This window comes from Toxorhynchites rutilus, chromosome 2 (assembly GCF_029784135.1).
Source record: "Toxorhynchites rutilus septentrionalis strain SRP chromosome 2, ASM2978413v1, whole genome shotgun sequence".
Taxonomy (NCBI): Eukaryota; Metazoa; Arthropoda; class Insecta; order Diptera; family Culicidae; genus Toxorhynchites; species Toxorhynchites rutilus.
Window position 1 is genome coordinate 208428671 of NC_073745.1, and position 13685 is coordinate 208442355.

The 13685-nt window shown below is 38.2% G+C and overlaps 2 protein-coding genes across 2 annotated transcripts; one reads left to right on the plus strand and one right to left on the minus strand.

Moving 5' to 3' along the window:
- Positions 1-8653: 8653 nt before the first annotated feature.
- LOC129768820 (uncharacterized) lies at positions 8654-10502 on the plus strand. Its single transcript, XM_055770730.1, has 3 exons — positions 8654-8715; positions 8769-8952; positions 9019-10502. Coding segments are annotated over exons 1-3 (744 nt in total). The 5' UTR covers positions 8654-8713; the 3' UTR covers positions 9577-10502.
- On the minus strand, positions 8659-11821 carry LOC129768819 (putative nuclease HARBI1). The gene is made up of 4 exons (XM_055770729.1): positions 11466-11821; positions 10969-11401; positions 10761-10905; positions 8659-10699 (listed from the first exon to the last, which is right to left on the minus strand). The coding sequence occupies exons 1-4, from the start codon at positions 11576-11578 to the stop codon at positions 10440-10442; spliced, it is 951 nt and encodes a 316-aa protein (XP_055626704.1). The 5' UTR covers positions 11579-11821; the 3' UTR covers positions 8659-10439.
- Positions 11822-13685: the final 1864 nt, after the last annotated feature.

Sequence of the window (13685 nt, forward strand, 5' to 3'; positions counted from 1 at the left end):
ATAAATACGGGATCCGTTTTTGACGAGAGAGAGAGTGAACTGTCAGAATGGCGAGAGCAAAATTCAACCAACCATTGGCGTGCATATTGGAGGGGCAAGATGGACATTAGGGTGGTTAGATTTATAAAATGTATCACATTTTTATTAGTCTCAAAATTTGAAACAAAATGAATTTAACCTTGCTATTCAAACGCATTTCATAATACAACTGATAATAGGAAAAATATGTTATTCTCCTATAATATATCGGGGTATAACATCAAAGTTTCTAAAACGAGAGTGTCTTGTTAGGGGTGCAAGTTCTTGAGTTATAATATATCTTTTCTGACTGAACGGAGGGTTATGCCAACCCCTTCATTCAAAAAATAAAACGTTTACGAGAGATGTTTGTTACGTATTGTTACAAATACTTATTCAATAGTTCAAAAATTTCATCGGAATCAATCACAAAAAACATAAATATAGGTATCTTTAAATTTCATCGTAGTAACGATTACTCAGCGGCAAATGTCGACAAATATCTCTTGGCCGGTTGACAACAATATTTGTCGTTGGTTTGTGCTCATCATCATCGCACAACTTATAGGCAGCAAAGGGAGAAGATTCATCAAAATGAACGACAACGCTGTTGTTATGACGATAGATTGATGCTAAATTTACTCCCTACTCCCTCGTGTTTGTTCTATATTCAATACATTTCCTGTTACTAACTCTCAAACCTCTACCCCTTATCACATAATCAACAAAATTGTATTAAGTTTCTGGGTTTGTATGGAAATTATAATATTTTTTGATTTAGTGGAGAATATAAAGATATTTCTGCCTAATATAGTAACATCTTCTTTTTTAATGGTCATTAATATGTCAAGAGTGTCAAATTTTATAATCGTTATTGACTAATTATTTTGCGAGTTTTTAGTGAAATTTAATAGACATTTAGAAATTCAAAGCATAGACAATTCAATACTTGAAAACGTTCCGTTACTATACTCTGGGAGTATCATAATTAGGTATAATCTACAAAAAGTCCAACCATTAGTTCGTGGATTGTGGATTTTAAACGAGAAGGAATGATAGATTTTATCAAATGGCTTAGTGCTTTTCGATCAACATGTGTCTTGAATCTCAATGAATCTCGCCAACCGTTGCACTTTGGAGTTTCAATCAGCACATCGTTACACGTATATGGAATGTCTTGGAAGGCCATAGAGACGAGAGCTACGTAGAATTCCAAAGATACGTTAACGAATTAACCCATTAGTGCCCAGCGTATGAAATTTAATACGCAAAAATGCCCGTTTTTGAAAAACTGTTTTTGATGAAACTAAAGTGTTAAGCGCATTTTGAATGATACCACATGACAATTTAAGAGTGTTCTTTGCGTCAGTGTCATTTTATCTGTCATTTTTGTTGTTTTGTTGTGTATTGAAGCTTGCAAAGTCCGAGTTTCCTGCAAAAGTCGCAAAGCTGTTGTTCTAGCCGCAACTACAAAATTAACATATATGACTACATGAAACTGTTTCAAAATGCAATTATACTTCTGGCGGTAAATTCAATCTATCAATCATGTTTCAATTTAGGTATTCACCCTTATTCCGGATCCCGATCGGGTTAGAAATTAGCAAAGTGATGCATTTTGTAACCCGATCGACTTCGAATAAGCACATTTATCAATCCGTTCGACTTCGAATTATTTCGAAATTTGTTTTTCATCAATGCAAAGATGCCAAATTCGCAGACATGTTCGCCATTTTACTGATATTTAATTTTCGTTGCAAACTCTATTCTGTTGCAGACTTATATTTTCAGTTGCAGACTGTAGTGATGTGGTATTTCTCTTCTTTATGGTTTGGTTCAGTTTCCTGCGCTAACAACCCCTTTTTTATTTCTCGATGGTTTTCATTAGCCGATAGTTCTAGACGTTTGCAATGCAGACTTTTCCGGAGCGTGTTTTTGGAAAGCTTAACTTTTACAGTGAAACTTGAATATTTTACAAAAAGATCAAAAGGACTCTAAGGTATGTATATTTCCTGTTCTAAATATCAATTATTTGTGATGTGAAATGCGAAATTTTCTTACATTTGAAAATGTAAAGCATTGCGTAATTTCGGTTGGTTTTATTGGTAAAACCATCATTTTTCAGATGCCAGAATTAACGGGAGATGTGGAAAAATTGCGTTTCAGGCTGAAATCGCTCAGCTGATGTCGCTTATCACCAACACGGTCTACCCGAACAAAGAAATATTCTTGCGTGAATTGATATATGGAAGATTGCTAGCAACTGTTTCTTCAAAGATTATTATAATAAAATTCACAATTTGATAGATGTAAGCGTTAATATTTTTTTATTTTCTTTATTGTTTCTCCGCTTTTTTACTCTTCAGCTCATCTTCATGGACAAAAACAGGAAGTGGGTTATATTTATGGTATAACCGCAAGGGTGACGTAGGACTATCGTTGATTTAGAGATCATTTGTTTGAAGTTGCATCTGTATTCATTCTGAATGAATGAATATTTGGGGGACTTCGAAAACGAGAGCGTTACGTTGGAGGCTCAAGGTTTTATGCATCCAATATTGGATACGGAAATATCCTACTGATGGGGAATAATAATCTTCAGAAGCTATCCTGTTAATTGCGATTGATTGAAAAATCACAAAACCAAATGTATTTGGTCACAGTGTTACATGGATAGAAAACATTAAAATAAACTCTTTCACATGAATGTATTTTTAAATTCCCAGAGGAACTGGCAGATTATTTTTAGTAACGATTGGATATTTCCACATTTTCCTCGATACTCGATAAGCCCACCAGTGGTTTATGCTAACTCGATAACCATCTGTTAATAGCACTTGATTGAAACATATTTGGTCACAGTGTTACATGGATAGAAAACATTCAAATAAACTCTTTCACATGAATGTATTTTTAAATTCCCAGAGGAACTGGCAGATAATTTTCCGGATCTTTCTCGATGCTGAATGGCATCCAAACGGAAAGAATTCCGCGCGTGTATGTGTGTGTGTAGCGGCTGCTTCGAGATCTTCCCGGGGAATCGTTTGTGTTTGTGGCCTAAGGTGCACAAACAGGCTCTTGGTGACACCGTTCATCCACGCTTTCATGATAAACGAAGAGCTTCACCACAACAGCGACGACATGCTCCAATCGCTGTTCAATTATGACTGAGTGGATTTCCGAGCGGCGCTCGCTTATATACCGATTGGTGATTTCAATAGCCTGTTTTGAAAGCAATTTTAAGACTATTGAAACAAGTTTTTGGATCAGAAAGTAACAAGTATAGAACGCGTAGACATTTTATCTTTCGAATGAACTGTTTATCATACCATTTCGTTCAGTTGTTTAGGAGCTATTAACGCTCAAAATCTCGGTCTCCGGCGTAACGCTTTCGTTTTCGAAACTTCGATTTTACACCCCGGTATAGAAATGAAAGACGTAGTCCTACGTCAATATTGCCTTGGGTTTTTTAGAGTAGGCTGAAACAATCCAATAAGGATTTTCTTCTATATCCTTAGCATATTTGAGAAGTGCCTTACGATGATCTTGATCATCTTACAATATCTTGTTCGGACCAAGATTCTTAATTACATCACAGCTGTATGACAGCTGCGATGAAAGTTGAAGTCACCGAACTCGAACTCGATCGGATTGCGAAATCCAATCAATCCAATCGTCGATCGTGAACCGGAATGAGGGTGATTATCATCGCTAGCATCAGCAACTTTGGATGCTAAATCACCTTTATTACCAGCGGCAACGATGAGTTCGTTGCATCCAACAATGAATGAGAATTTTTCACTTGAGCTCTAAGGTCGTGTATCTGTTCTGTTCGAATGACCAAGCAGTATGCGAACGAATTCAATAAATGGTTTATTAGGTATTGTTGACCATAGTTTGAATATAGAATATAGGAAAGAGATGTTACGTTATGCTTCTATTCGGCAAAAAAACAGGTGGGCTATATCTGTGGTTGACGTAGGATTATCGTTGGTTTCGTGATCATTTGTTTGAATATGAATCTGAATCCATTCTCAATGAATTGATGAATAAGTGTTTCGGGAAATTTGAAAACTGAACGACTGAACGAAATGACATGATTATCACTTCATTCGAAAGATAAAATGTCTACGTGTTATATGTCTTGCAATCAAACTATTGATAGAGTCAATGAACTGAAGAACTTTTAAGTCTCTATAATTAAGGACAACAACAAATTATCGAAATGCTTGAAATTTCATCTCAGTCATGATTTATATGCGGATGACGCAAGACACGGCTAGCAAAGCAAGCTTGTCGTTCATTTTGTGTACAACGTCGACGAACAACTTGCATGTAACCAAATAATAAATTCGAAAAATATTCAAAATATCATCCACACTGTTGTTCACTGTCTCTGCCTGCAATCCACTAATCCATTTTCCTTGTTTTCTAATTTACAATCCTCACTGCTCTCCTCCCTTTCCTTAATAATTCAATTTGGAATATTATCTATGGATTGACAAGGTCCAATGTTTTGTAGCAAATCCAAATTACAGTCCATAGTGGACTCTACTCTTAGGCCAAGTACATAGTAAATGCGATGCGGTGCGGTGCGTTGCGATGTGAAGCGATTAATTGAAGCTCATCGCGTGCTATGATATACTGATCACTTTAGTCGCGCGATTTTTGATGCTTCATTCCATTCTATTCTACATGTAAACAACCCAGCAAAATGATGCCAGATATGATAACATGTCTTCATTTTGTAATCAGCTGAATTGTGAGAGCGTTTTTATCCGTGAACATTGTTGTTCCGTCCTAACGGAAGCGAAAAACCCCCGTCGCATGCCACGCCTACGAACGTTGTATGCCACACCACCAACGAAGAAATTGCGCAGCACAGCAGAGAAAATTAACAACAACGAAATTTGCGCTCGCTATAAGGCAAGGCGCAAATTGAGACGCATATAGCGCGAGTAACTTGGCGCGATATAGCGCCTGTTTTTGTGGCTAATGAAAACAGATAGAACGGCGCAAATTGGCCAGATGACGCGAGATGGTGGAGCGCTCGTGAGACACGACTCGTGCGACGCTGTGGCTGAACCACAGTTTCTCGTGCTGGTCATGCCGGTTATGGTAGTTGTGTTGGTGAACAATCATATAGCGCCGTAGGTTTGACACTGTATGGCTGTACTGGTCGGGTGATTGTGTTAGTAAATAAATATATCGCGCAACTCTGTGTTAATCAGTCATTGTATGCGAGTGGCATGTTATTTACACCAAACTGCGACTCAATATGCGCTCCACCACGCTACGTTTGTGGCACGTATGAGTCGTGTTGGTAGTCTCGCGTTCGCTTACGAGCGCTATACACTTCTCAATTTGCGCCTAGCCTAAAAGCGAGGTGCGCTGCCCGAAAATCACCACAATTACACCGACCACCGTGACGACAACATCGGAGGAACCAACATACCACGAAGCAGCAGCAGTCGAACACCAGTAAAGAAGAATCCATCAGTTGTAGAAGAAGGACGAAATATACGCATTAGAGTTTAAAGTTTTCCGCCATCTTCCTTCTCTGCAACCATACCGAAAGAGTCTTCAGCCTTTCTCAAGGCTTCCGATCCAGCGAATCAACCCGCATCCGACTGCGATCCCCGACGAGAGCTCCACCCGTTCAGCCGAGCTCAGAAGTTCCAGAATATACAGTTCATCGCCACCTAGTCTTTGTTCCCAGACTGAACAATTGTAAATCGATATATAATCGATATGTAAATTAGAATAAAGTTATATGATTTATCAAACAAAACGAGAGTAATAAGTTAACAACTTAATTTTTATTCTCGTTCGATGAGTTCGGTTATGAAGATATTTATGTAAATCGTCTGACAACCATCACTTGCGTTCACTCGCGGCAAAACACTCCACACACAATTCCGCTGCATTGAAATCGCGTTCGCATCGCGTTTACTATGTCAGGTCCGGGCGGTTTCATTTGATTTCCACATTCGTGAACGAAAGAGCTTTCCCGCAAACGAGCGCGCCCGCGCCCTTATCGCATTGCGTTCACTATGTCCTCGACCTTAGGCCGAGGACATAGTAAACGCGGTGCGGTGCGATGCGATGTGGAGCGATGAATTGGAACTCATCGCGTGCTATGACATACTGATCGCGTCAGATCGCGCGTTTTTTGATGTTTTATTCCACTCCATTCCACATGTAAACAACCCAGAACAAGGATGCCAGATATGATATCACATCTTCATTCTGTAACAGTTGAATTGTGAGACATTTAATTTAGTAATATATTGTATTTTTTTCAAGGAAGCTTCAACCGAAAATCTAAATTGAAAGTACAGCAAATGAAACATTTTTTTCAGTGGTGTTTGGTTACTTTTTCTCTCAACAACTCAATTTTTATTTTCGTTTGATGAGTTCGGTTGTGAAGATATTTATAGATAAATCGTCTGGCAACCATCACTTGCGTCCACTCGCAGCAAAACACTCTACACACAATTCCGCTGTATTGAAATCTTGCATTTGATTTCCGCATTCGTGAACGAAAGAGCTTTCCCGCAAACGAGCCCGCGCTCGCGCCCGCATCGCATCGCGCTTGCTATGTCCTCGGCCTTATGCATCAAATCTTTTTGAGTATCTGACCCTATAACGAAACTCCTTCGAGTCTTTCGTTTTTAAAGTATAATGTACCTCATGTTTTTACTTCACAATAAATTCTTTATTCTAATATCCTGCATCCAGCTTATTGAACTACTTCATGTTCTCTCATAACCTTTGGTTCAGAGTTGATGTTTTAAACCCTGGATCATTTTCTACAATCCCTATATTTAAATTCCTTTTTGTACTAATGATTTCTATCCTGGTTTTCCTTATTATTCTGCAAAATGTAGGAACTCAGGCTACTTCTGTCGTATCTCTTGGATACGAGCTTCGAATAATAAACTAGGGCAGGATCAATTTCAACCTTAAGAATGAATAATTTTATTCTGCACTTTGACTTCTCTCGATAGAAGACTGTCACTGCTGGATACCTTGTTATTAATTATGGAGCACAGTATTTCTTGGAGATGAGACGTCTGAAATCATTCCAAAATCACTCTTCCGCGGTCATGCCAGTTATTTAAAGGAAAATTTTAGCCACTATACTATAGATACTATTTTGATGTGATTCGTCATTCGACATTCAAACATCTCATTCGCCTCAACCTCCCGGTTTAATTCATTGCCAATTCCCTTCAACCTCCTGTTTGTATCCCCTTTTACCTCCCGGCTGTAATCCTTTCAACCTTACGGTTGAATTCACTTCAACTTCCCGGTTGAATTCCCTACAATATCCCGGATGTATTTTTTTCAACCTTCCGAGTGAATTCCCTTAAACCTCCTGTTTTAATCCACTTTAACCTCCCGGTTGAATTCCTTTCGATTTTCCGTTTGAATTCTTTCCATCTTCCTGTTTTAATCCCCTTTAACCTCCCGGTTGAATTGTTTTTGACCTTCCGGTTGAATTCCCTCCAACCTCCCGGTTGAAATCCTTTGAACTTCCTGGTTGAATTCCTTACAACTTCCCGGTTGATTTCCTTTCAACCTCCCGTTTGATTTCCTTTCAACCTCCTGGTTGAACTCCTCTCAATTTTCCTGTTGAAATCCTTTTAACCTCCCGGTTTAAATACTTTCAACCATCCGGTTGATTTCTTTTCAACATCCCGGTTGAACTCCTTTCAACATCCCTGTTAAATTAAAAAAAAAAGCTGAATTCCAACTTTTTCTAACGGTCAATGAACGAAAAACATCCGAGCACGTAGCACCGGTTGGTTTTGTTCTTTTTTACTTCTATTTGTACACTTCAACAATCTTTCATTTCTAAATTTTCTTTGTAAATTCAAAGCTTCGAGAACGAGAACTTTACATTAGAGAAACAGAATTTTGAGCAATTATACCGGTTGAAAGAAATGGTATGATAACCGCTTCATTTGAAAGATAAAATTTCTACGCGTTATATGTTTGTTACTTATTGACTCAAAGACTTGTTTCAATAGTCCAAAAATTGCTTTGCAGGTGTCAGCTCAAAAATCTACTCAATTAGAATTGTACAGTGGATGGATCATGTTATCACTGCTCAAGATTTATATGGCGAAGCTAATTATATCACACACAAAGGGGAGAAAGACACTTGACCCATTTAGTTTTGTGGACGAGACTGATTGGTTCACCTTCACTATCGGTCAATTCAATCTCAATCGTGATCACTACCTATTAAAAATGCAGACATAGTTGGTACTGCATCCCTTTTAGTCAACCTAGGGGACATAACCGGAAGGACGTAGAACTACGCCAAAGGTTGTCAAAAATATAAATATTGTTTTATTTTCATTTCTTCGAATTTAGGTCAAGTTATTCCACTATAGAAAAACAAACTCTAGATTCGGAATCCATTGTTTGGCCTTTTATTCATATTTATATACAGCGCAGATGTAATGTAGGTGTCTATTCTGTATTTCAATCGATTCGAAATATTTCGAACGACTTGGTAAATTCCATTCCCTGTTTCGTTCGAGGTGTTTTCAAATTCGAATACCTTTCGTTCGGACTGTTTTGTTTTCGAATATCTTTCATTCGAATCAAACCAAACGTCAAACCCACTTTGTTTATGAAGGAGTGAATAATTTCCGCAGCGGATGAGCGGTGAACTGCAAAAATGTAAGCTAATTTTTAATCATTTTTTTCTTTAAATTAATTTTAACGTTCAACAGGGAAAAAAACAAAAACAAAACAACCACTAAAAATCAGTTCGAGCGGATTGTGCTGCTTCTGGAGCAAGAGCCGGACATAGCAAAGGGTTTCTCCCGAGGAAATTCCGGACCCTTCTGGGATGATCTGGCGGCAGAAGTCAATAGTTTGGGACCGCCTATTCGCGATGGAAGTGGATGGAAAAAGGTATATACTAAAACGAATCCGAAACATATGTTTATAGTCTTATTTTTGCCCTGGTTTTCTGTGTAGGTTTGGGCGGACTATAAGTCCGGATTAAAGCGAAAACTCGCTCACAACAAACGGGAGCAGAGGGCGACAGGTGGAGGACCCAATAAAATTATCAATTTGTCCGAGCTGGAGGAGCAGGCAGTTCTACTAACTGGGTTACTTGCGACCGTGGAAGGAATCCCGGGTACCTCATCTCATGGAACACAGTTGGGTTCGCCTTCGGGTGAACCTCAAGATGCAGACCAGGAAAATTTTATATATTATGGTACTTCCGACGAGTGTGACGGTATCAATAATACCATTCACTTCCAGCCCTCTCAGCCGAAAAAATCCAGACCTTCTACCACGAGGCTATTAGAGCTGCAAGTCGAGCAACAAAACAAATTTCACACCAATGTGAAATCCCTGTTAAAAAACACAAATAAGAATTTGAGTGATCTGGTTCATTATCAGCGCCAATCAGCTCGAGCGATTCTTTCCGTGGATGCCACACTCAAAGAACATCTGAGTGAACAAAAACGACATAACCACGAGATGGAGAAGATCGCGCTGGAGAAATCAATAGCGACAAATCCTTGAAACGCAGATTGCGTATATTTCAGAACATTAGAATAATGTTTCAAAATATCAGTGATCTGATTTTTTATCTTTATATTGTAACTCAAGTATAAAAAAATGAAAAAAGTTCTAATCGTATTTTTATATCTTTCCATGGAAGAAAAATCTTACTTATTTTTTTCTTTGAAGTTTGTTTGGAATAGCATCAAAATTATATAAACTTTTTTAAAATTCACGAATTTCGCCTATAGTTTATGGAACTTCCTTAACCCCTTCACGTACAACATTGAACTTCACTCGTTGTTTCTCGATGTGAAATAATTACATAGCTTCAGGCATATGATGAGGATACCGACAACTGAAGATTATCAAATTTCCGTTATTTAAAAAAAAAATTGAATGAGCTAAAAATATAAAATATAATTTGAATATTATAATTAAAATAAAAACGAACGAGTTAGTACGTAGTAATAACTCCTTCGTTTTTATTTTAAACACAACATGTATTTGCTCATCATAGGGCACCCATGTTAGATACCCACACTCAGCAGAGTAGCGGAACGACTCGAAGTGCTCGTTTTGGGCCGTGCTGTTGGAAATTAAATCGTACAGCAAGGGGTTAAAACAACGCAAAAAGTATTAATAATGGTTATTTGAATACTTGGCCTGCTTACGAGAAATCGATAATGACATGTTCTCAAAGTGTTGGCAGGAATAAGAGTAAATAATTCTGCCGAAACCATAGTTAAGTAAGGAAGACACTTCCTTTTCCGGTGGTTGTTATTTATTTGAGCATTTGCAAACAAGTTAGATGAAATTTAACAGTCATAAATATTAATTTAAACAAAAGTTTATTATGTAAACAGCTGCATAACATATTATAACTACTGAGAACGACCAAATTCTAAGCATATATTGTGAAGTGCACAGCATACATTTATAATTTGAGCGCATTTAGTAGGATTGTAGTGAAGTTGTCTCGCGCCAAGGATGCATCTAAACCGATTTTTTAGTAAACCGATTGTCCGCTCGACGATAGCACGACCCAAGGCATGCCTGCGATTAAAATCGCTCTCCAAACTCCCTTCCTCCGCTGCTCTGAATGGCGTTACTAACCAAGGTTCCGATGGATAACCAGCATCACCTGAAAATATTTTATCACACAGTACATACAAGTATACTAAAATATTGTAGTTGAACATTACCTAGAATCTTAGTATTAACTTCACCATTTTGGTGAAGCTGCTCAAAGTGAGTTCTTGCAGGGCTTACACGCCATATATGAGAGTCATGATTAGATCCCTGGAAGGTAGGATCAACGAAACGAATCCTTTGCTGATCGTCACAAACCTATGTTGATAAAAAAGAGTATTTGTTCATTGATTTGTTAATTCAAATACTAATAATACTTACAATCAGAACGTTGAGACTATAAAATCCCTTCCGATTAAAAAACAAATTTCGATTCAGCTTAGGTGGAATAATTTTTACGTGGGTTCCATCCAAACACATAATAACACCCGGAATTGATGTTTTCTGATAGAAGTGTAGTTTAGCACGCCGCTGTTCGTCTTCCGTCATATTTAGGGAAATCCATTTCTTACACAGTGTCCGCTCCAGAATGTTAAGCATTTCAGTCAGCACCTTGGAAAATGTGGGCTGTGCTATGGCAATGTGATAATCTTGCCCTGCTCCATGTTGATAATTTCCTTCAGCAAAGAATCGCAAACATGCTGCGAGTTTCACCTCCGTGGATAGACCACCTTTCCTTGTGGTAAGGCAGTTCTCAATTTCCTCTAAAACGTACCGAAAAGCTTCCTTACTTAGACGAAAACTTTTGATGAATCTGAATAAGGGCAAAATTAATCAATAAGAGAAACAAACATGGGATTTTTGAGACGGATACTTACGCTTCATCAGAAAGTTTCATGAAGTCGGTTGATTTTCGGTGGTTTCGCCGATGGTAGCAAGGCATTCCAATTTCTTCTTGCTCCGCCAAAATCGGTAACAAAACGGAATCCATTGAACGAGAAAATTTTCTCACAAATTTCTCTTAGGATCAAAAATTAACTGAAATTCAACTCGCACTCGCCGCTATTTAATACGGTGTTTCTTTTTGTTTATCGGTTTTTGACAGATCGATGCATATTCGAAATTTTCTAACACTTTCGTTCGAAACGAGCAAAACGATTGGAATAGGGAATGGTAAATTCGAAAACGATCGAAATATCACTTTCGAACGAAATAGAAATCCGTCGGAATACAGAATAGGCACCGTAGACAAACTAAATGTGCAAACCATTATCAAAGCAGTGGAGCAATAAAACTTCCGAATTAACTCTCGGCCTCAACATTAGCATGTTGATTGTTTGGTGCCTAGAGCAACCCTGAAACACTGAACTCATTGAATATCAAATGAGTTTTTCAGTATGATTACAGCAAAATTTCATCTCAAATGCTCTCAAAAATATCATTCCCAAGTAAATAATCCACAAATTTGCCTATACACACCCTTTCGTGGAACGGCAACAGTAATGTGCGGTTCACATAGAAAGTTACGGAGAATAACGTCCACGTTCCGTCAACGTCTACACCAATTCACACATGCAGTCTACGCTTGCTGCAGTACCGTCACGTCAAATGTCAAACGAATGATTTATTTGATGTTATTCACGGTGTCGCCACCTACAACAGTTTCAAATTGCAATGCCCTATTCCGAATTTTCAGCTAAGTTATAACCAAAAGAGAAAGTCAATGTGGAGAAATCGATCAAATCACATATACCCCTTTCATTCTAAGCACTTAATTTTATCTTTTGAATGGAGTGTTTATTATATCATTCTGTCCAGTTGTTTAGGCTAGGCGCAAATTGAGAAGCGTATAGCGCTCGTAAGCGAACACGAGACTATCAACACGACTCATTCGTGCGACAAACGTAGCGTGGTGGAGCGCATATTGAGTCGCAGTTTGGTGTAAATGACGCGCCACTCGCATACAATGTCTGATTCACACAGAGTTGTGCGATATATTTATTTACTAACACAACCTTCCGACCGGTACAACCATAGGGCTCTTGCTACACATACATGCAGAGCATGTGTTGGGCACACATTCGCTTGTTTACATTCGTAGTGTCTATGCAGCAGAAGCGGATTTTTATCAATCGGCGTTCTTGTAGATGATTTAAATAGAGTTACGGTCATTCTAATAGTGCATAGAGCTAACATGAACTTTGTGAAACAGTTAGGCAAGCTATTTTATGAACAAGAGTTTTTGTGTAACGCATATTATTTAGTTTACTAGCACCTATTTCGCGATGTTCATTGAGCGACTCTCCCATTAGATTGGAATCGAAAAATTGGCAGAAAAAGGATTATCAACATTTTCGCACCTAGATCAAAGTCACAGAGTCTCGAGCTCACGTTTGAATGCTTCCTTGTATTTCCATGAATTGGTCAATCGATGGATTTTTTCCGTTTCCGATAAATTTTCTTATAAACGTATTTAGCTTCTCCGCAGAGCATTCGGGTACTCGGAAATCATATCTGAGAGTTGGTTGATATTTCAGGCTGAAAATGTCCTTAATTTCAACATAATCAACTGCTTTTTTGGCGGAACTAGCCGCCGATTAAGGATATCTGCACACGAATATTCATTATAGTTTATTCTTTCACGAGACCAGCAAAAAGCTTAAAACCTAAATGGGAGCACACTTCACCTAATCCGGCTATACAATCGCAATGTGCAGTTTGCACTATTTCTGTGAAAATTTTTGAATAATCAATCTGCTTCCATTGATATGAATCATGGCCAAAACAGAAATTTCTATTTTTCCCCGTGTGTATGGCTTTGACGCTAAAAGTAAATATTTTTATGTGAAGAAACATATATTCGCATGTTATTCATATAGATTAGCGCGTAATCTTTATAACTATTTCGCTAAAATAATTATTTAAACAAAGCTCAATCTTGTCGCTCCATATAATTCCTATGGAGCGATCACTTTTGCCTGCCCAACAGATCACTAATACATATGCACGCTGCAAGCGCCCTATACAGTATCAGACTCACGGTGCTATATGATTGTTCACCAACACAACCAACATAACCAGCATGAGCAGCACGAGAG

Bases quoted from the DNA above. Each gene is read 5' to 3' on its own strand.
- LOC129768820 (XM_055770730.1), top strand. The intron at 8,953-9,018 runs GTATATACTAAA...TTTTCTGTGTAG, and splicing joins ATGGAAGTGGATGGAAAAAG to GTTTGGGCGGACTATAAGTC.
- LOC129768819 (XM_055770729.1), bottom strand. From the start codon at position 11,578: ATGGATTCCGTTTTGTTACCGATTTTGGCGGAGCAAGAAGAAATTGGA. The intron at 11,402-11,465 runs GTAAGTATCCGT...GCCCTTATTCAG, and splicing joins ATGAAACTTTCTGATGAAGC to ATTCATCAAAAGTTTTCGTC. The intron at 10,906-10,968 runs GTAAGTATTATT...TTATCAACATAG, and splicing joins ATAGTCTCAACGTTCTGATT to GTTTGTGACGATCAGCAAAG.